The sequence below is a fragment of the Pongo abelii genome, chromosome 11 (genome assembly GCF_028885655.2).
Source record: "Pongo abelii isolate AG06213 chromosome 11, NHGRI_mPonAbe1-v2.0_pri, whole genome shotgun sequence".
Taxonomy (NCBI): domain Eukaryota; kingdom Metazoa; phylum Chordata; class Mammalia; order Primates; family Hominidae; genus Pongo; species Pongo abelii.
In genome coordinates, this window is record NC_071996.2 from 74,411,096 (window position 1) to 74,435,534 (window position 24,439).

Here is a 24,439-nt window from a genome sequence, read left to right on the forward strand (position 1 = left end):
CTTTTATTAAATGTAATTTTATAAAATTTTATTTTTTAAAAATCACTGAATTGAAATAAATCCATCTATTTTTAAAAGATCTGAGACCTCATAATGGAAATAAACTTTTTTCTTTTTTTTTTTAAGACAGGGTCTCACTCTGTTGCCCAAGCTGGAGTGTAGTAGCACAGTTACGGCTCACTGCAACCTCAACTTCCTGGGCTCGGGTGATTCTCCCTCCTCAGCCTCCCAAGTAGCTAGGACTACAGGCACACGCCATCACACCTGGCTAATATTTTGCATTTTTTTTTTTTTTTTTTTGTAGAGATGGGGTTTTGCCATGTTGCCCAGGCTGGTCTGGAACTTCTAGGCTTAAGCAATCTGTCTGCCTCAGGCTCCCAAATTGCTGGCATTATAGGCATAAGCCACTGTACCCAGCCTGGAGATAAACTTTGATGGCAGCAGATAAAAGAGTTTTTCTGATACAAAAGAAGCTAAATTGCAATGAGTTACAACACATTTTAATCTGTAGGAAGCTTTATTACACATCAAGCAAACAGTTAAAGTATTAACACAAAACGCAGACATAATGTTTCTTTTCCATTTTCAATTTACTTCAACCTGACTACAAAATGTTCTTGTTCCTTATGTAAAGTAGAACTGTAAATTCTAATTAGTTTCACAGGCAGAATCATCATTCCATGGAGCTCAAGTAGAAGAAAGGTTTCCTAATCAAGTCTTCCCAAAGTGAACTACACTTAAACATATCTTGATGTTTCATTAACACATTTGGTGAAGGTGAACAATAACAGCAAGCCAACCCTGGCTACTCACCAATGTGGCAGCAATGAAGAAAGAGCAGACATAGCCTCTTTCTATAGCATGCACATTTAGTAGCGCTCTCTCTCTCTCTCTCTCTCTCTCTCTCTGTATCCTGTCTTCTTTATCCATGCCCTCCCCATGTCGCCTTGCCTAGTATGGCATCACACTCTCCTAGAGAATTATGAGGAACACAGGTTCCATGTCTATTAGAGCAGGAAAGTACCAGAAGGACAATGAATGGCCCTCCTAACACTTACCCACACACAAAAGCAATGTGATCATCTGCTACCACAGAAACTTCCTAAGTGCTATAGAAGTAGAAATATCAACTTAAAACAAGATTTGTTAAAAACTGTTCCATTCCACTCTTCAAGGTAATTTCATGGATTTTCTTTTTCTTACCAAAATAGTATTTGTAAAATCAGAAATGGGACTGTATTAATTTTATAGGACTCAGAAGCTACTGTTTTAATCATTCTTAACATTTATAAAAACCAGAAGTAATATTTATCAAAAATGTAATTAACAGTCCAGGTTTTCTTTCTGGTTTCACTAATTACTTTTTTTTTCCTGGCTGTAATCTGTAAGGCACAATCCCAGTGAATGATTTATTTCATTTGAGGGAAGTTTTTTAATTTTAGAAACCCTATAAATATCAGTTTAATGATACAAAGTAAACCTAACACTAATCTTTAAATGTGATGAGGCAAATGAAAAGAATGCAAATTCTAAGGGGAAGGGGGTCAAATCCATGTATGTTTGAACTCTTATTTTCCTTATCTGAACAAAACAAAAAACAAAACACAAACACAAATCTAGTTATCTCATAAAAATATTCTATAGGCTGGGTGTGGTGGCTCATGCCTGTAATCCCAGCACTTTGGGAGGCCGAGGCAGGCGGATCACCTGAGGTCACGAGTTCGAGACCAGCCTGCCTGCCCAACATGGCAAAACCTTGTCTCTACTAAAAATACAAAAATTAGCCAGTTGTGGGTGGTGCACGCCTGTAATCCCAGTTACTCGGGAGGCTGAGGCAGGAGAATCTCTTGAACCCAGAAGGCAGAGGTTGCAGTAAGCCGAGATCACGCCATTGCACTCCATCCAGCCTGGGCAACACAGCCAGACTCCATCTCAAAAAATATATATATATTCTATAAAAGTGGGGGTAACAGTAGTTCTATAAAGGTAATCTTTAAGCTAAGTAAAGTCTTTCTCTGGAAAGTAATTTTTAATTTTTACAGCATTCAGAAGCTGTCAGCTCCTATTTAGTCTACTAGTTCAGCGTTTTTTTAAGGTGATCATATTTATGAGATTACTCATACCTGTCTCTGAAGTTCTGCCAGGTTGTAAGGTAAGGCCCCCTCAGCCAATGGGGCTATTCTCTCAATATCTGCCAAAGTCAAGCGCCTTCAGGAAAAATATAGGAAAGAATTGTTAGACACTGACAAACTCCTCACGCCAAAATCATCTTTACTCAAAAAAAAACAAAAAAAAACAAACAAACCGTGAACTATAGTTTAAAATCATTACTTTCCTATTTACACAGATCATTTTAGTGACAAAAAAACCTTTTAACTCTGTTTTCATCAACAAAAAGCAAAAGACTCCAGAGAAATAATGTGGAGTGCATGAATTTAATAAGACTCCAGTGATAGATATTAAAATCAAATAATTATTGCCAGAAGCAAAAGTATAGAGGTTGACTGTCCCTACCCACTAAATGTGTCCCCTAAGGATACCTATTTAAAGGACAGGTGCAAAGTATCTGGGAAGGATACATATAAATCTGATAAATACTGGTTGCCTCCAAGGAAAGGAACAAGGGTAGGAGGGAGAATTTTTTTTTTTTTCCAACGATATGTTCTTTCCAACCCTTTGAGTTTTGACCCATTTTTAGGCAGGAGAATAGGGTCTGGAGACAGGGAGCCTTCACTTCATCCTCTGATTGGTCATGGGCCAAGTCTTCATTTGCATAGGATGTAACTTCAGCCTCTGATTGGTTGTAGGCTGAGCCCTCACTTCAGCCTCCAATTGATCATGGGCTGAGCCTTCACTTCAGCCTCTGATTGGTTGTGGGTCAAGTCTTCATTTATATAGGGTGTAACCAATAGGAAACCTCTAACGGGTACTTAAACCCCACAAGATTTGCAACTAGGGCTCTTGAGCTGCTTGCTCAAGTCTGCTCCTGATCTGTGGAGTATACTTTTGCTTCAATACATCTATGCTTTTGTCTTCTATTGCTTTGTTTGCGCGTTTTGTCCAATTCTTTGTTCAACATGCCAAGAAACTGGACAACTTGTAGTCAAGACCCTCCACTGGTAACATATCTTGGCAAGTCAGCCAGGAGGTAAGCCCAAATTTGGGGATTTATTTTTCTTTGCTTTGCTTTTGCTCTTTTTCTTTTCCTCTCTATTGAGCCTTCATTTGCGGGCACAGGCTGGAGTTATCTCCATGCAGAGCTCCCTCCACTCCACAGAAGGGAACCCTTTCCACTCTCTTTCCCTTTTCCAACATGGGACCCTCCACAGACAGCATCTAAGCATGAAGGCAACTGCAGGTCTCTGGCCAGGTCCACTCTCCTGGGAGACTGAAAGGTATCCATGTGGAAGCACCTGACCACCACTGCCTGGTTTGGGTGAGGGACCTGAGTCCTTTTCTTTTTTTCAGTCTTCCAGAGGCTGTTTCCTAGTAGATCCTTGGTAACTGAGGGCAACTAGCCAGAGCCACTCTCTGGTGTTACCTGAAGGCCAAGAAGTGAATGGGGATAGCTGCCCTGCCCAGAATGGGGAAGTACTCTTTTCTATCTTTCCTGGTTACAGTCCCTAATCCCTACATGTGACAAAATTGGCAGTGGCAGCTCTTCCAGAACAAACTCACACATGTTTCAGTCAACTTAAGCCCTCTTTTCTTATGCCAAATTCTCCTAAAGAGTTAGCTTGTAATGGCAAAGGATATCTCTTAGATGTTTTGACTTCCCTTATCCTACTCCATCTATTCAACTTGCTGAGGACTTTTGGGGCCCACAATCTTTAGAATACATTCTACATCTTGTTTCTTTTGTCATCACCAGATTATTTTTATAGAATGGCCTGCCCTTACACGGGGTCCACTGTCATGGTGGTGGATTTTTAAACATTCCCTCTCTTGTCGAGGGCCTGAGTGGAATAGCCAACACTATTATTTCATTTTTCATGCCCAAAATCTACCTTTCCCCCGAGACTACCTGTAATCCACATGACAAAAGAAATCCATCCAACCTCTAGTTCCTATTATTAAAGTTCATGGCTATCACTCCAATGGAACAGGAAACCATGGCCTTATCAAATTATATGGATGCTAGAAGTCAAGGCCTTCATCCGGGGACAAAAGGAAAGCTCATAGTGGGTCATCAGTGGTGGAGAGAACCTTCCCAAAGTGGTACCAGCACCCATCTAAGGTCAGAGACATCTGACAGACTAAGATGGGGCCCTAAAGGGGGACACTCCTGAGGACCCCAATCAAGGCCCAGAGTTTTTCCAGGGGGATGCCCCAGGTAAAATTTGAGTCACCAAATAAGCTAGGTTCTCTTCTTTCTTCCAGACCACTATGGGAAACTCTCCATCCATTCCACCTGATTCCCCACTTGGCTGCATTCTCAACCACTGGAATCAATTTGACCCTGACAATCTAAGGAGAAAACATCTGATTTTTTTTTTAACCATAATACTGTATGGCCCAAAAATTAGCTAGACAGCCAGGAATAATGGGGAGTCAATGGAAGTCTTAATTATAACACCATCCTGCAATTAGACCTATTTTGCAAAAGGCAGTGTAAATGGTCAGAAATCCCATATGTGCAGGCCTTCATGGCCCTATATCAAAACCCAACCATCTGCAAAACTCCCAGAACCTGCCCCCAAAAGGCAGGTTCTAAGGCAGAACTGGATATTGTGGATGACCTCCTTTTTGCAAGGGCCACCTGTCTCTCAGGGGCAATGGCAACCACCCCCATATAACCCCTTGCCAAGTGTTTCTGAGGCTCAAACCCAAGAGCTAAAACCAAGGGCCCTGCTAAGTCCCCCTCACATTCAGAGGGGAACACCCTATTCAACTACCTCTATAGCCCTGCTATCCCTTAGGGAAGTAGCAGGAGCCAAGGGGCTGGTCTGAGTGTAGGTCCCCTTCTCCATAAATGACATACAACAGTGTAAAGAAAAAGCTAGGAAGCTATTCAGAGAAACCCAGAAAATTTGCAGATAGGTTCCAAGCTTTGACCTTAGCTTTTCATCTCTCATAGAGAGACGTTCAATTCATTCTAGCAACTTGTTGCACCCCCTTGGAAAAGGAATGAATCTTTGAGTCCACTTGCCGAGAAGCAGACAATTTATTTGCCCAAAACCCTCAGGGTAATCGCCCAGGCCCAGACACAGTCCCCGCTACTGATCCTAACTGGGACTATAACACCCCCATGGGAATGAACAACTGGGTCAAATTTCTTAAGGCTCTCCTTGGAGGAATGAAAAAGGGAATAACTAAGGCAGTAAATTATGATAAAGTAAGGGAGGTTGCACAAGGCAAGGAGGAAAATCTAGCCGTGTTTTATGGCAGGCTGGAGGAAGCCTTTAGAAAATATACCAGTCTGGACCCTTCCTCTCCTGAAGGCAGTGTTGAGCCCTCTTTTGTTCCTAGTATTACTACCTTCAGTATGAACTCTCTTGTTAGTTATTACTCCATTTAGAAGTTTGTACATTTTACTGACTACTTTATAGAAACAAATAATCTACATTGCATCATTTTCAAGCCCACAGAAATGTATAAGCCCTATAATCTTGACACTTTTCAATTATGTTTAACGTTACAAGCATGTAAAACACTGCTGATATATGTAAGAATATGTATAAATACCACTAGATAGCTTATTTTGAAGAGATATTCTCTAAATTTTTGTTCATAGTAGATTGACTGCAGTTTTTTAGGTGTGTTTCTCAATATACTCTCTCAATGTTTTAAAGCATATAGAAATTTGAATACTGTTTAACCTCATGTACTCCTTTGTTTACAGGTTGCTTTACGTATTTTTTTTTCTTTTTTTTTTTTCTTGAAACAGAGTCTCACACTATTGCCCAGGCTGGAGTGCAATGGCGCAATCTCAGCTCACTGCAACCTCCACCTCTCGGGTTCAAGTGATTCTCCTGCCTCAGCCTCCAGAGTAACTGGGATTACAGGCGCACACCACAACACCTGGCTAATTTTTTGTATTTTTAGCAGAGACGGGGTTTCACTATGTTGGTCACACTGGCCTCGAACTCCTGACCTCATGATCCGCCCACCTTGGCCTCCTAAAGTGCTGGGATTACAGGTGTGAGCCACCACACCCAGCCAGGTTGTTTAATATTTCTGAGGATTAAAGACATCATGGCTCCCTTTAAGATTCAGTAATATTAATAAAATGTGAGATATATAGGGTTAGAATCCAACACATTGAGAGGAAAATTGTTAAATTATATAGCTGTAGAGCAGGAAATGAAACCCAGGTTGTAAGCTCTGAGGGGGCAGGAAACCTGTTGGTGAAGTACACCATGAGCTACCACACAAGTGCATCAGTGACTGAGCAGTGAGCCGCGGAGCCTAGCTCTATGCGAACATGAATTTTTAAACTGCATTGTGCCTCAGTTTATCCATCTTTACAACAAAGTTTTGTTTTTCTTCTCAGTTGACTAGACTATTTCCCCGGTCTATCTTCTTGCCACTCTTGATGCCCATGAAAGGACCTAAGGGAGCCTGGGACTCCTTGGGAAAAACAGAAGGTGCCACAGACCCCATTTTAGGAGAAACCCCTGTTTTCCTCATGGAACCCCAAGAACTGTAGGCAGACAGTTCCCTCTCAAAATCTAAGGTTCTGCTCGGTTTGCATCACATTACCTGACCTTTTTGACTTTTGGGGGCATCAGAAACTACTTTAGTAGGAAAGAGAGATATAAAGAAAGTTATAGCTATGAAGCTGTATTTATGATAAGGAAGGTTATGAAGAAAAGAAATTTTATATGAGAAAGAATCTTGTATGGCAAATTCTTGTCCTAAAGTAGAATGCCTAATTACTTAGGAAACAGGGAAATATAGGACAAGTCAGAAAATCTAAGCACGTCATAGATGGTCTGTGGAAGTTGTGATAGGGTTCATAAAGTGGGAAAGAGGCTGGGCCCAGTGGCTCACGCCTGTAATCCCAGCACTTTGGGAGGCCAAGGTGGGCAGATCATCTGAGGTCAAAAGTTTGAGACCAGCCTGGCCAACATGGCCGTCTCTACTAAAAATACAAAAATTAGGCAGGCATAGTGGTACGCACCTGTAGTCCCAGCTACTCAGGAGGCTGAGGCACAAGAATCGCTTGAACCCGGGAGGCGGAGGTTGCAGTGGGCTGAGATCATGCCACTGTACTCCAGCCTGGGCAACAGAGCAAGACTCTGTCTCAAAAAAAAAAAAAAAAATTAAAGGGAAAGAAAAACTTAACAACAGCTAGATCTTCCCCTGTCTACAAGTGTTGTGTGTGTGATGTTTATATAAAGGAGCTCTAATTAATTGGCTTAAAATCTACACCCTAGAGATTAACCCTTCACATGATTATGTAAGCTATGCAGTTACCCAGACTGCATCATTTGGTAAACCTGTATGGTTTCATGGAAACCATTCCTAGTTCAGGGCACTTTAAAGGATACACAGTCTAAGTACGGCCAAGATAGGCCCAGTAGCTGTGTTCACATTTTCCCTTGGGAAAAACTATACTAATCCTGAAACATCTAGTTGTCTTTTGGTTCCCCAGTACGAAAATACCTCTAGGTGGTTGCTGGTGGATGCTAAGTGAAACTACCTCCACTGGAAAAATGCTGCTGGGGCAACTCAGGATACTTCCCAAGGTCCTTTCCAGCCTTTAACCAGGGCCACCTTAGCAGGGACCTTCATCACTTGGGAAAGTGAAAACAACAAACTAACACATATGTTCACCACAGACAACAATTTTTGTCTTAAAAAACAAAGATCCTTTTTCCTGTGTGGAACTAGTTGTACTTATGTTTATCAGCCAACTGGATTGGAACCTGTATACTTGTATATTTACCCCCTTAAAATCAACATAGCTCCCAATAACCAGTCTCTCATTATACCTTTAACTGCAACTGCCAAGCACAAATGAGCCATCCAACTCATACCCCTTTTGGTAGGGCTAGGAATAACTGCAAGGAACAGCAATAGGAGTTAGCAGGCTTCCAACTTCCCTATCCTATTACCAATGCTCATCCAAGGATCTTTTGGACAGCTTGGAAGACACTGCCCAAAGTATTGTCACCTCACAAAATCAAATAGACTCCTTGGCAGCAGTCACTGTACAAAATAGAAGGGGACTGGTTCTCCTAACTGCTCAAAAAGATGGCTTATGTCTTTTCCTATAAGAACGTTGTTTTTATATCAACCAATCAGGATTAGTAAGGGATGTCACTCGAAAATTAGCTGACAGGACTTCTAAAATATAACAACAGCTGTCCACATCATAGGGCTCCTGGTCAAGGGTACTAAGCTGGGCTTCATGGCTCCTTCCCTTGGCCAGCCCATTGTTAATAATTATACTTGCATTGACTTTTTGGACCATGTTTGTTAATCTTTTTACCAGATTATTTCTTCTCACCTAGAGACGATTAAGCTTCAAATGATCATGCAGCAGGGCTTCCAGTTCCAGATGATGATGCCCGCCCTGGCCATCAAGAAGTCACACTATCTCCACTAGACAGAGCAGTGCTAGAGTTCCATGGTCCCCAACAGGCAGGGACTGTGCCCCAATCAGCATGAAATACTTACAGAAGAAAGACTATTGGTCCCTCTGCCTCCCATAAAGATTTATGAAGATCACGTCTCTCAGGGGGAAATGAGGCAGAAGAACAGTTTATTCGAATAGTTTAGAATATAAATTCCAAGAGAAAAAGACAAGCAGATGTAACAGAGGAGAAGAAAGAAACACAGGAAGGGTCTGGACATGGGGAGCCTTCACTTCAGTCTCTGACTGGTCACAGGCCAAGTCTTCATTTGCATAGGGTGTAACTTCACTTCAGCCTCTGATTGGTTGCAGACCGAGACTTCAGTTCAGCCTCCAATTGGTCATGGGCTAAGTCTTCATTTGCATAGGTAACTTTACTTCAGCCTCTGGTCACGGGCCAAGTCTTCATTTACATAGGGTGTAACCAACAGGAAACTTCTAAAGCGTACTTAAACCCCGGAAGATTTGCAACCAGGACTCTTGAGCTGCTTGCTCAAGCTCGCTCCCACTCTGTGGAGTGTACTTTCATTTCAATAAATCTATGCTTTTGTCTTCTGTTGCTTTGTGTGTTTTGTCTATTTCTTTGTTCAACATGCCAAGAACATGAACAACTCATAGTCAAGACCCTCTACTGGTAACAATGTGAATGCACTACTGTTTCCCAAAACCTTAATTCCATGAACTAGCTATAAGGTCACTTTACATCCAGTTTTGAGAACTACTTTTTGAAATGTGTCATCATGAAGGAAGATCAAAACCTTTGTTTAAAAATGTGAATTACAAGCTGGGCACAGTGGCTCACGCCTCTAATCCCAACACTTTGGGAGACCAAGGCGGGTGGATCATCTGAGGTCAGGAGTTCGAGACCAGCCTGGCCAACATCATGAAACCCCATCTCTACTAAAAATACAAAAATTAGCCGGGCATGGTGGCGTGCACCTGTAGTTCCAGCTATTTGGGAGGCTGAGGCAGGAGAATCGCTTGATCCTGGGAGGCGGAGGAGGTGATAAGCCAAGATCGCACCACTGCACTCCGGCCTGGGCAACAGAGCGAGACTCTGTCTTCAAAAACAAAACAAAACAAAACAAAACGAAAACAGCCATAAGTCCCATTTCCCACAGATCCTTCTGGATGCCCATAGACAAGGGTTTTTCTTTTGGATTTGCGTGTGCTTTGTTCTTTTACATTTATAGAGTAAAGGCATAAAACATCTGAGCTTGTCTATGATGGTAACTCTGATGACAATGACACACGCATATCTCAAGAAAATGATACTCTTGACTGGGCACAGTGGCTCACGCCTGTAATCTCAGAACTTTGGGAGGCCGAGATGGGCGAATCAGGAGGTCAGGAGTTCGAGACCAGCCTGACCAACATGGTAAAACCCTGTCTCTACTAAAAATACAAAAATTAGCTGGGTGTGGTGGCATGTGCCCGTAATCCCAGCTACTCAGAAGGCTGAGGCAGGAGAATCACTTGAACCTGGGAAGTGGAGGCTGCAGTGAGCTGAGATCCTGCCACTGCACTCCAGCCTGGGTGACAGAGAGAGACTCCATCTCAAAAAAAAAAAAAAAAAAAAAAAAAAAAAAGAAAGAAAGAAAATGATACTCTCCAACACAAAATGGCATATACTGTTTAGTGAAGGACCATTTATAGTGAACCAAAAAGATTACAAGATTCTTCCATGTATCTGAGTCTATTTTACAAAGTTAAAAATTTGGGCAAATTTCCACAAATCTCTTGAAATTCGTAACACCTCCAGAGAGCCCAGATTAAGTCAATCTTTTTCCCTCCCTTTCTTCTTCTCACTTCCGTTCTCTTCTCTGTCAGATTTCTTTCTTCTCCCATTTCCCTCTCTCATGCACCTCAACCCCTTATTCCTATCTCACCTCACTCCTGCCTTCTCTTCCCTCCCCTTTCCTTCCCTTCCTTTCTTCTCTCCCTTGTTCTCTCCTTTTCCCTCCCTCCATCTTCTTCTCCCTCTATCTGTCTTCCTGTGTTTCTTTCCTCTCCTTTGTTACATCTGCTTGTCTTTCTTGGAATTTATATTCTGAATATAAACTATTCAAATACATGGAAAAAACTCATGTTAGAATGAACTAAAAGGACACCACTGCTTCACATTTTAGAACTACTCTATAATAAGATGGCCGAATAGGAACAGCTCCGGTCTACAGCTCCCAGCGCGAGCGACGCAGAAGACGGGTGATTTCTGCATTTCCATCTGAGGTACCGTGTTCATCTCACTAGGGAGTGCCAGACAGTGGGCGCAGGTCAGTGGGTGAGTGCACCATGCGCCAGCCGAAGCAGGGGCGAGGCATTGCCTCACTCGGGAAGCGCAAGGGGTCAGGGAGTTCCCTTTCCAGGGGTGACAAACGGCACCTGGAAAATCGGGCCACTCCCACCCGAATACTGTGCTTTTCCGACGGGCTTAGGAAACGGTGCCCCAGGAGAGTATAGCCCGCACCTGGCTCAGAGGGTCCTACGCCCACGGAGTCTCGCTGATTGCTAGCACAGCAGTCAGAGACCAAACAGCAAGTCGGCAGCGAGGCTGGGGGAGGGGCGCCCGCCATTGCCCAGGCTCGCTTAGGTAAACAAAGCAGCCTGGAAGCTTGAACTGGGTGGAGCCCACCACAGCTCAAGGAGGCCTGCCTGCCTCTGTAGGCTCCACCTCTGGGGGCAGGGCACAGACAAACAAAAAGACAGCAGTAACCTCTGCAGACTTAAATGTCCCTGTCTGACAGCTTTGAGGAGAGCAGTGGTTCTCCCAGCACGCAGCTGGAGATCTGAGAACGGGCTGACTGCCTCCTCAAGTGGGTCCCTGACCCCTGACCCCCGAGCAGCCTAACTGGGAGGCACCCCCCAGCAGGGGCAGACTGACACCTCACACGGCCGGCCAGGTACTCCAACAGACCTGCAGCTGAGGGTCCTGTCTGTTAGAAGGAAAACTAGCAGAAAGGACATCCACACCAAAAACCCATCTGTACATCACCATCATCAAAGACCAAAAGTAGATAAAACCACAAAGATGGGGAAAAAACAGAGCAGAAAAACTGGAAACTCTAAAATGCAGAGCACCTCTCCTCCTCCAAAGGAACGCAGTTCCTCACCAGCAACGGAACAAAGCTGGACGGAGAATGACTTTGACGAGCTGAGAGAAGAAGGCTTCAGACGATCAAATTACTCCGAGCTACGGGAGGATATTCAAACCAAAGGCAAAGAAGTTGAAAACTTTGAAAAAAATTTAGAAGAATGTATAACTAGAATAACCAATACAGAGAAGTGCTTAAAGGAGCTGATGGAGCTGAAAACCAAGGCTCGAGAACTACGTGAAGAATGCAGAAGCCTCAGGAGCCGATGCGATCAAATGGAAGAAAGGGTATCAGCCCTGGAAGATGAAATGAATGAAATGAAGCGAGAAGGGAAGTTTAAAGAAAAAAGAATAAAAAGAAATGAGCAAAGCCTCCAAGAAATGTGGGACTATGTGAAAAGACCAAATCTACGTCTGATTGGTGTACCTGAAAGTGACGGGGAGAATGGAAACAAGTTGGAAAACATTCTGCAGGATATTATCCAGGAGAACTTCCCCAATCTAGCAAGGCAGGCCAACATTCAGATTCAGGAAATACAGAGAACGCCACAGAGATACTCCTCGAGAAGAGCAACTCCAAGACACATAATTGTCAGATTCACCAAAGTTGAAATGAAGGAAAAAATGTTAAGGGCAGCCAGAGAGAAAGGTCGGGTTACCATCAAAGGGAAGCCCATCAGACTAACAGCGGATCTCTCGGCAGAAACCCTACAAGCCAGAAGAGAGTGGGGGCCAATATTCAACATTCTTAAAGAAAAGAATTTTCAACCCAGAATTTCATATCCTGCCAAACTAAGCTTCATAAGTGAAGGAGAAATAAAATACTTTACAGACAAGCAAATGCTAAGAGATTTTGTCACCACCAGGCCTGCCCTAAAAGAGCTCCTGAAGGAAGCGCTAAACATGGAAAGGCACAACCGGTACCAGCCACTGCAAAATCATACCGAATTGTAAAGACCATCGAGACTAGGAAGGGACTGCATCAACTAACGAGCAAAATAACCAGCTAACGTCATAATGACAGGATCAGATTCACACATAACAATATTAACTTTAAATGTAAATGGACTAAATGCTCCAATTAAAAGACACAGACTGGCAAATTGGATAAAGACTCAAGACCCATCAGTGTGCTGTATTCAGGAAACCCATCTCACGTGCAGAGACACACATAGGCTCAAAATAAAAGGATGGAGGAAGATCTACCAAGCAAATGGAAAACAAAAAAAGGCAGGGGTTGCAATCCTAGTCTCTGATAAAACAGACTTTAAACCAACAAAGATCAAAAGAGACAAAGAAGGCCATTACATAATGGTAAAGGGATTAATTCAACAAGAAGAGCTAACTATCCTAAATATATATGCACCCAATACAGGAGCACCCAGATTCATAAAGCAAGTCCTGAGTGACCTACAAAGAGACTTAGACTCCCAAACATTAATAATGGGAGACTTTAACACCCCACTGTCAACATTAGACAGATCAACGAGACAGAAAATCAACAAGGATACCCAGGAATTGAACTCAGCTCTGCACCAAGCAGACCTAATAGACATCTACAGAACTCTCCACCCCAAATCAACAGAATATACATTTTTTTCAGCACCACACCACACCTATTCCAAAATTGACCATATACTTGGAAGTAAAGCTCTCCTCAATAAATGTAAAAGAACAGAAATTATAACAAACTATCTCTCAGATCACAGTGCAATCAAGCTAGAACTCAGGATTAAGAATCTCACTCAAAACCGCTCAACTACATGGAAACTGAACAACCTGCTCCTGAATGACTACTGGGTACATAACGAAATGAAGGCAGAAATAAAGATGTTCTTTGAAACCAACGAGAACCAAGACACAACATACCAGAATCTCTGGGACACATTTAAAGCAGTGTGTAGAGGGAAATTTATAGCACTAAATGCCCACAAGAGAAAGCAGGAAAGATCCAAAATTGACACCCTAACATCACAATTAAAAGAACTAGAAAAGCAAGAGCAAACACATTCAAAAGCTAGCAGAAGGCAAGAAATAACTAAAATCAGAGCAGAACTGAAGGAAATAGAGACACAAAAAACCCTTCAAAAAATAAATGAATCCAGGAGCTGGTTTTTTGAGAGGATCAACAAAATTGATAGACCACTAGCAAGATTAATAAAGAAAAAAAGAGAGAAGAATCAAATAGATGCAATAAAAAATGATAAAGGGGATATCACCACTGATCCCACAGAAATACAAACTACCATCAGAGAATATTACAAACACCTCTACGCAAATAAACTAGAAAATCTAGAAGAAATGGATAAATTCCTCAACACATACACCCTCCCAAGACTAAACCAGGAAGAAGTTGAATCTCTGAATAGACCAATAACAGGATCTGAAATTGTGGCAATAATCAATAGCTTACCAACCAAAAAAAGTCCAGGACCAGATGGGTTCACAGCCGAATTCTACCAGAGGTACAAGGAGGAGCTGGTACCATTCCTTCTGAAACTATTCCAATCAATAGAAAAAGAGGGAATCCTCCCTAACTCATTTTATGAGGCCAGCATCATCCTGATACCAAAGCCTGGCAGAGACACAACAAAAAAAGAGAATTTTAGACCAATATCCTTGATGAACATTGATGCAAAAATCCTCAATAAAATACTGGCAAACAGAATCCAGCAGCACATCAAAAAGCTTATCCACCATGATCAAGTGGGCTTCATCCCTGGGATGCAAGGCTGGTTCAATATACGCAAATCAATAAATGTAATCCAGCATATAAACAGAACCAAAGTCAAAAACCACATGATTATCTCAATAGATGCAGAAAAGGCCTTTGACAAAATTCAACAACCCTTCATGCTAAAAACTCTCAATAAATTAGGTATTGATGGGACGTATCTCAAAATAATAAGAGCTATTTATGACAAACCCACAGCCAATATCATACTGAATGGGCAAAAACTGGAAGCATTCCCTTTGAAAACTGGCACAAGACAGGGATGCCCTCTCTCACCACTTCTATTCAACATAGTGTTGGAAGTTCTGGCCAGGGCAATTAGGCAAGAGAAGGAAATCAAGGGTATTCAATTAGGAAAAGAGGAAGTCAAATTGTCCCTGTTTGCAGATGACATGATAGTATATCTAGAAAACCCCATTGTCTCAGCCCAAAATCTCCTTAAGCTGATAAGCAACTTCAGCAAAGTCTCAGGATACAAAATCAATGTACAAAAATCACAAGCATTCTTATACATCAATAACAGACAAACAGAGAGCCAAATCATGAGTGAACTCCCATTCACAATTGCTTCAAAGAGAATAAAATACCTAGGAATCCAACTTACAAGGGATGTGAAGGACCTCTTCAAGGAGAACTACAAACCACTGCTCAAGGAAATAAAAGAGGATACAAACAAATGGAAGAACATTCCATGCTCATGGGTAGGAAGAATCAATATCATGAAAATGGCCATCCTTCCCAAGGTAATTTACAGATTCAATGCCATCCCCATCAAGTTACCAATGACTTTCTTCACAGAATTGGAAAAAACTACTTTAAAGTTCATATGGAACCAAAAAAGAGCCCGCATCGCCAAGTCAATCCTAAGCCAAAAGAACAAAGCTGGAGGCATCACGCTACCTGACTTCAAACTATACTACAAGGCTACAGTAACCAAAACAGCATGGTACTGGTACCAAAACAGAGATATAGATCAATGGAACAGAACAGAGCCCTCAGAAATAACGCCACATATCTACAACTATCTGATCTTTGACAAACCTGAGAAAAACAAGCAATGGGGAAAGGATTCCCTATTTAATAAATGGTGCTGGGAAAACTGGCTAGCCATATGTAGAAAGCTGAAACTGGATCCCTTCCTTACACCTTATACAAAAATTAATTCAAGATGGATTAAAGACTTAAATGTTAGACCTAAAACCATAAAAACCCTAGAAGAAAACCTAGGCAATACCTTTCAGGACATAGGCATGGGCAAGGACTTCATGTCTAAAACTCCAAAAGCAATGGCAACAAAAGCCAAAATTGACAAATGGGATCTAATTAAACTAAAGAGCTTCTGCACAGCAAAGGAAACTACCATCAGAGTGAACAGGCAACCTACAAAATGGGAGAAAATTTTCGCAACCTACTCATCTGACAAAGGGCTAGTATCCAGAATCTACAATGAACTCCAACAAATTTACAAGAAAAAAACAAACAACCCCATCAAAAAGTGGGCAAAGGACATGAACAGACACTTCTCAAAAGAAGACATTTATGCAGCCAGAAAACACATGAAAAAATGCTCACCATCACTGGCCATCAGAGAAATGCAAATCAAAACCACAATGAGATACCATCTCACACCAGTTAGAATGGCAATCATTAAAAAGTCAGGAAACAACAGGTGCTGGAGAGGATGTGGAGAAATAGGAACACTTTTACACTGTTGGTGGGACTGTAAACTAGTTCAACCCTTGTGGAAGTCAGTGTGGCGATTCCTCAGGGATCTAGAACTAGAAATTCCATTCGACCCAGCCATCCCATTACTGGGTATATATCCAAAGGACTATAAATCATGCTGCTATAAAGACACATGCACACGTATGTTTATTGCCGCATTATTCACAATAGCAAAGACTTGGAACCAACCCAAATGTCCAACAATGATAGACTGGATTAAGAAAATGTGGCACATATACACCATGGAATACTATGCAGCCATAAAAAATGATGAGTTCACGTCCTTTGTAGGGACATGGATGAAATTGGAAATCATCATTCTCAGTAAACTATCGCAAGAACAAAAAACCAAACACCGCATATTCTCACTCATAGGTGGGAATTGAACAATGAGAACACATGGACACAGGAAGGGGAACATCACACTTCGGGGACTGTTGTGGGGTGGGGGGAGGGGGGAGGGATAGCATTGGGAGATATACCTAATGCTAGATGACGAGTTGGTGGGTGCAGCGCACCAGCATGGCACATGTATACATATGTAACTTACCTGCACGTTGTGCACATGTACCATAGAGCCTAAAGTATAATAATAATAATAATAATAATAATAATAATAAAAAAAAAAAAAAAGAACTACTCTATAATAAATATCATGAAGAATTATTGAAATACTTACCCTGAAGCATTATATAAGTCTGCAAGCTGATATAGAATATCAATTTCTAGTGGTGTGACTTGTCCATAGCGTATGGCACTCTGGGCAAATTCCTCTGGAATAGAGAAAAAAAAGTTAAAATCTTGAATGATTCTTAATATATAACAAAGTTCTACCTTCACCAACTATAACATAACCTGAAAGCTATAGGCATTTTAGTATCATTTTTAAAATCTAAAATTGAATTTAAATATTTAAGTTCAACGATACAAGAATACACATTTCTGAAGGCTGGTAAAAGATAAAATGTTAAGATGATAAAACAGCAAAACAGATGAATTAATTTCAAGAATAAAACAATCTCTTTAGAATCTCCTCTTATCTTGCTTATTCACTTTGGTCTCCACAGTTATAATACAAAAAAAGTGGGTGTTCTTCAGTCATTCAAAACATCCTAATACCACTCACCAAAAGGAGTAGGCTTGCCCATCTTTCTGTGGCAACTCCTTCCTAGTACAAACAAGCTGCTGCCACAGTGCCACTGACCTGTTTGACAGATTGGGCCAAGGTTCTTTTCAAAACTGTCAAAGCCACTTTTCCATTCCTGACCTCAGTATCACATTAAATCCACCTGGATTTTTGGACCCCAAGTAAAGCATACATACACATGGTAACATACTTTCTAGATCTGGCTTTAGAGTGGTAAGCTTAGATCAACATCATGCCTCAATGAAGAAAAGTGAAAATGCTGAGATTCTTATTTTATGTATATTTTAAAATCTTACCCTTTGTGACTTCAACATCTTTCCTTGTGCCAGCTAGAGTGCTATATATCTTACGAACAAGCTCCATGTTATTCAGTAAGGAGTTAAATGCATTGAAGTAGGAGAAGCTAACCTGGTGTGAGATACTTCCTCCAGCTGCCTAGAAAATGACAACACAAAAAGTTTAAAGAACAAACAAAAACAAAAACACGTTTATGGACACTGTACTTTTCTCAAAGAGGATCCAAAGGAGTCTTCACTATTAAAATGATGTTAACAACCAGTCCATAAATACAAGGAAAGTGTCACACTGAAACAGTGCACTGCATGCCCTCAGGGAAGTCTATGTAATTTAGGTTTTAAGGAAGAAAGCAACATCTGGAAGTTGGACTTCATGGTTCATCTACCTATAAGGTCAAAAACAACAAATATAATTATCACAGATCAAAACAATAGTTATTTAAACAGGATCTTTAAGACCCTCAACTGTGAAACTCTTGCTAGTCCTGGATAAACAAAACATCACTGTACAATCTATGGAACACTTTTTAACCTTGCTTTTTTCCTTCATACACATACACAAAAACCAATTGATGACTTTAAATTTTAAGACAATTTTATTACATCAACTTTTCCTAATTTTTAAGGCCATTGTTATAATTAAAATACTTAACAGTCTGTGCTAAACTCTAAATTTGGATCATGAAGGGTACAATTATCAAAAACTCCAAAAAATGTAGAAAATCTGGAGAGAATTTATGCACTATTGGGTCATGTCTTCAATGGAATAGTGCAAAAGAGGCTCTCTCATGCCTGAGATGGGGGGCAACGTGGCCTTCATTACCTCTGCAGGATGAAGAGGTAATTTGTTCTCTGCCCACCACTTGGACATAAACTCGAAAGAGAATATTTTGCATAGTTTGCAAAAGCCTCATTTCCAAGCCAGAAGTCAGAGGAACCCATATGATTGAAAACATTCTCCTTTAAAAATGCAAAGAAATGCTTATGTAAATACCAATGTGACAACTTTAATCATAAAGGTCTATTACAAATAGTGTAGGTAATGATGAGCAAATATATCCCACCCCACCACCCCTCACACACATGCCTTAAACTAAATACAGTTTATATTTGTGTTAGCCTGAATTTGGATACCAGCAACCCAAAAGCTGAACTCAAATTTTCATATACTCCTCTGAGGATTAGAATTGGCTTTTGGTAAGCTGAGGCTATTATAGTAGGTCTATCTAACCTAGTTGGAAAAGATTAAATGAGTCCCTTCCCACTAAGGTACTGAGCCCCTCCCTCTAGGGTTCTCTTCCCTTCTCCCTCCTTCCCTCCCTTTCTCTCTTTCTCTTTCCCTTTATCCCTTTCTTTCCTTCCTTCTTTCATTTTTTTGGTTGGGGTATGAGGTGAGGGCAGGGGAGTGGGGGATGGTGTCAAGGAGGTGAAACGTGTAGGAGAAAGTGACATGCTCCATGTTCAGATTCACTGAAGAAAAAGAACAGAAGTTGATCTTTCTACCCCAGTCTAAATCAGGGATAATGATCTTCAGCTGAAACAACAAAGGCACTCACTGGCTTCCCTCCATTCAAAATAAGCAGTAATCAAAAACTTATACATAAGTACAACGCATAGACAAGAAAACGGGTAAGTGAGGAAAGTTTCGCCACTCTATGTGAGGAAGTGGATGACATGAGTTTGCTATTGGTCCAGATGATTACTTTATAGAGATTAGCAGGTTGACAGAACAAAAAACTATGTCTGGTGCATACAGACTGAATGCACAGGTGAAGGGGCAGAGAGAGGAGTGAGCCACAGAGGCTGATGGCCACATATTTCCTCCATACCTTCTGCCATGGGCATGGTTATTAAAACAGTGCAGAAGCCAGTGACGATCCCTCCGGCAGACAGCACCCTGAAGGCAACAAAGGAAGAAGCCATCTTTATAGCAAGACCTTGGGAGCCTGGTGGTGTGGAAAGAGGCCAAGATGAAGGCAGTAGTGTCTGGGAGAGTTACTGCCCACTGGAAAAAGTAATTGCTCACCCTTGTCTATAAACTCGTTTCCCTTGAACTGGACTCTGTAAATGGAAATAAACAATTTGGAAATACATGAGAGCAAGATGGTGGCTCTAAATAAAACTATGATCTGGGAAAAGATAACTCACCATCACCTCTACCTCCATTACACACACACATACATACATACATTCACGCACACACACACATGCGCACACACACACACACACACCTGTTTACTTTCTACCAACCAAGCATGAAATTTGAATAGTTGAGTCATATGAGTCCCTGGAGACAATCCAGGACACAATGGATCAAAAGGTTTGAGGAAATAGAAAGTTAAAGAACTTGCTTTTACTTACTGAAACTAAGTTCTCCTCCACAAAAGGAGTAAGCATGTGAGATCTAATGGTAACCATGATGTCACTGAAATCCAGACCAGAAATCACGCCACTTTTGCTTTTGTCTTTGAGTGCAAAGGCTTGTCTTGCATGTTCCAATTGCAGCTCCTGTGAGGAAATTAGATATAGGGCATTAAGCTGGTTAAACACATTCCAAGTACATGGTTTGGAAAGGAAGGAAGAACAGATATCCTTCCCACACATGTACTTACTACAAAACAAACAATGCACAGATCTGAATTTACAACAAAACTTTCAATTTCTTTCAAAAAGAATGCGCTTTCTTAAAAATGTACTACATATTACTCCTCAGGAAAAAGAATGAATGAGAGCACATCAATAAAGGAAAAGTAGGAAAAAATAACCCTTAGATTTTACTTGACAAGTTTTCATTACTGAAAACAGAGAATAATGTTTTCGGTGCTTCATTTCAGCCTTTAAAATATACAGTAATTTATCTCTCCTGCTTGAAGGCTTACCTGTCATCAAAGAGTACTTCATGAATTAAGAGTTTAGATTCATTTTCAGTTTTTCAATTTTAAATGTTGCAATCAAAGTCTCTCTCTCTCATTCTATAAATGAATTAGAGACCACTTTTTCAAAAAAATTTTTCAAATAAACTCAGTGAGAAACTCTACCAACTGGTAAGTGCAATACTCAGTCATTCTAAAATGAAAGTCAAGAATAACAAACTGCAAAAGTAGTGTTCAGCTATCACTGGCTCTGAGCACCGTTACTCATAAACTGTAAGACAGTCCAGAATATCTCTGAACTTCTGAACTATTGGGCAACCAAACTTTGTAATAAGTGATATCCACAAAAACAACATAATGTTCCAGCAATCCCCTGTGTACTATACAAAAGTCAAAATCAGAGCATTTCTGTTGTGAGGATCCATGACGAAATGCAAAAAACTTGTTAGCAAACATAACAATGGTGCTGCTATTGGATGCCACCGTCACACTCTTTGCAACTCTGTAAATAATAGTCATATCTAAGTATATACATATTATTTAAAGATTACATAATTTTCATTCACATTTACTTATCAAAGACTACAAATTAATGTTGCTTTACCTTTTCATGACATTAAAAGTAGTTTTTATAGAAGTCTCATCATTTTTATTTAATTATATTTTCCTATGGACTTGTGATAACTCACTCCATTTTCCCATGACCTCAGCTCCAACCACTTCACCCGTCAAATGAAGTGGGAATTTTCAATCTATCTACATCATTACATGGATTGAAATTGGTCCCTATGGCAAAGATATTCCTAAATAGCATCAAAAGTAGACACAGGTTCACTCCCTGTCTTATATACCTTTTTCTTTTCTTCTACCTCTTTTCTATCTCTTTCTTATGTCTTTGTCTTCCCTATATGTCTTAATCTCCCAGAAATATCAAATGGTAGCCATGGGTACAATTTAGCCTTATTAATAACACTCAGTACTAAAGAAGATGTGGACCTTTACCTTCAAGATGAAGCAGAACACTCACTGAAGGAGTAGTGTTAGTAGAATAGATTGTCTGTTTTCTATAAGGTCAACAGTTAAAAGACTCTTATTTGTCTTTTAAAGATACATATTTGAAGGATCACAGATGAAAAAATCATAGAGTATGTGCATCTGGCTTCCAAATGATCCTGCAGGAGGCAGGGTGGAGGGTATAGATAAAAAAAGATTGGCCAAGAAGTGGTAATTATTGAAGCTGGTTATAGGTCCAGGAGGTTCATTACACTATTCTCTCTACTTTTGAGTATATTTGAAGTCTTCCAAAATAAAAAGATTTTAAAAAATAAAATTAATGACTTAAAAATGAGAAGTTAAACACAGAAAAAAAGGAGTTACATATATGCAGCTCTCAGTTTATACAGTATAATTAAAACATCAGGGTATAATAGATATTGTAAAATAGCCTCTGTAAATGCAAGGAAAACAGTGAGAGAAAGAGAGAGAACGTAATCTTTGGAAGAATCTTAAACAATAGTCAGGCAAACATTTCCTTTTTTAAAAAAGTCAGCTCTCAAATGCATATATTTTCAACTTTTCAAGTTTGAGAATTTTATAAGGTGAGTTAGATAAGCACTAACAGGGAAAAGAGTTAGAACAAGCACTGGCACCTCCAAATACCCACACCTAAAGCCCATAGTTTCAAATCTGTGATCATCCTAATGAAGAAAAACAATACTGTGGGCTTATAAAAGGTAAAATAAATAAATCCTGGGTTAAAAAGGTAGGTAGGTAAGTAGGTAGGTAGGTAGGTAGGTGGATAGGAGAACTAAAGGAAAGATAAAGAAAGGCAGTTATGCTGAAGGGAAAGATCCTATGCCCTTGAAAATGCATTTCATCTAATTATGAGATGAAAATTAGCAGAGCTTCAGAAACAGTGCGACTTTGGATGAGAGTGAACTTGTACATTTAACTCCACCATCTTCCAAAACGCCACTCTCCACTAAAATAACAATAAAAGAACAAAACAAAATAAAACAGAAACGCAAGGACAAAGACAACAGAAAAGGAGAAGATGGCAACTATATTTTTAAGATCAGAAAGCAGAAAAGCAAATGACAACTGACTTAATGGACTCAAAAAAACTAAGCAGAAAAAGCCAAAAAGGAAGCCAATGTACATGACAGGACCCCCAAAAGATTCAGTTATTAGCTGCATTGGTACCTCTGGAAGTGATGGTGAAGGTGGAGCTGAAAACAAGGGGCATAGCTGGATGTCGGTTTAAGAAGCAGTTAGTTACCTGCCTTACTCCAAATAAGGCCTCCACCCTTTCCCAACCTTGGCAGAAGACTAAAGGTCTACTATCTGAGGAGTTTAACAGAGGATCTCTGAACCAGCATAGACCACACACAGTTGAGAGGGAGATACTACAGTGAAAAAAGGTAGTAAACTGAAAGTCCTTCTGCAAAACTGAACACTGAGACCTCCAACTACTTATTACTCAGCAACCAAAACATCAAAAGCCAGATCTAATATTCCAGATTGGACAGTAGATAATTTTTCCCTGATTCCCTAATCCAAAATAAAAGACCTAGCCTAGGCAACATGGCAAAACCTCACCTCTACAAAAAATACAAAAAATTAGGCAGGCATGGTGGCACATGCCTGTAGTCCCAGCTATTCAGGAGGCCGAGGTGAGAGGATCGCTGGAACCTGGGGAAGTCAAGGCTACAGTGAGCCATGATCCTGTCACTGCACTCCAGCCTGGGGGACAGAGCAAGACCCTGACTCAAAAAAAAGAAAGAGAAAAAGAAAAACAGAGACCCAAACAAAGAGTAAAAATAAATAAATGAATGTGGAGAAAGCAGACACTATGCAAGAAGAAAACTTTAAAAAAACAACAAAGAAACCTGTCTTTAATATCTTTGAAGAAGTGAAAGAAGAGTGCATCCATGAAACAAGAACAATATGCTATTTTTTAAAAGGAATATTCAGAAAACCAAAAAGAGCTCCTGAAAATTAGAAATACAGCAGAAATAGAAAACAGAAGGCTCAGAAGGAAAATAGGAGAGAAAAGAAAACTAAAAGGTCATAAATGTAACATTTAATAGTCCTAGAAACTAAGAAAATAGAATAAGAAAAGTAATAAAATTTTCAAGAATTGAAGGACTTAAGTTTCCAGATTAGAAAAGCCCAATGAATGAAGAGCCCAGACCAACGAATAAAAATAAACTCACACCAAGGAATACCATCGTGAAATTTCATAAACACCAAAGAAAAGAAAAAATATTAAAACACTCCAGAGTCAGAGTGGAAAAAGTTTCAAGATTAAATTAAGAATGAGAATGGCACTGTGGCAACACTGGAAATTAGAAAACAAAAGAGCAATGCTTTCAAAATTATAAGGAAATTAAACTCCTACTAGAATTCAATAACCAGCCAAACTATCTTAGCATAATGGTGGAACAAGAGGGATTTGTTTGTTTGTTTGTTAGTTTGTTTTGAGATGGAGTCTTGCTCTGTCGCCCAGGCTGGAGTGCAGTGGCCTGTCTTTGGCTTAATGCAACTTCTGCCTCCCAGGCTCAAGAGATTCTCCTGCCTCAGCCTCCCAAATAGCTGGGATTACAGGCGCCTGCCACCACACCTGGCTAATTTTTGCACTTTTAGTAGAGATGGGGTTTCACCATGTTGGCCAGGCTGATCTTGAACTCCTGACCTCAAGTGATCAACCCGCCTTGGCCCCCCAAAGTGCTGGGATTACAGGCGTGAGCCAAAACACCCGGACTGTTTGTTTTTTGAGACAGGGCTACTCTGTCACCCAGGCTGGAGTGCAGTGGTGGGATCATGGTTCACTGCAGCTTCTACCTCCCTGGGCTCAAGTGATCCTCCCACCTCACCTCCTGAGTAGCTAGGACTATAGTCGTGTGCCACCACACCTGGCTAGTTTTTGTATTTTTTGTAAAGATGGCATTTTGCCATGTTGCCCAGGCTGGTCTCGAACTCCTGGGCTCAAG

General features: G+C 40.6%; 1 protein-coding gene across 4 annotated transcripts in view; it reads right to left on the reverse strand.

Moving 5' to 3' along the window:
* SLC25A12 (solute carrier family 25 member 12) overlaps window positions 1–24,439 on the reverse strand; it is a 231,256-nt gene that overhangs the window by 39,762 nt on the left and 167,055 nt on the right. For all 4 annotated transcript variants that reach the window (XM_063712448.1, XM_063712449.1, XM_054548619.2 and 1 more), the window contains 4 exon segments: window positions 19,936–20,082; window positions 17,575–17,713; window positions 16,811–16,904; window positions 2,124–2,208 (listed from right to left, as the gene is read on the reverse strand). In XM_063712448.1, the coding sequence (XP_063568518.1) occupies window positions 2,124–2,208; window positions 16,811–16,904; window positions 17,575–17,713; window positions 19,936–20,082 (465 nt within the window).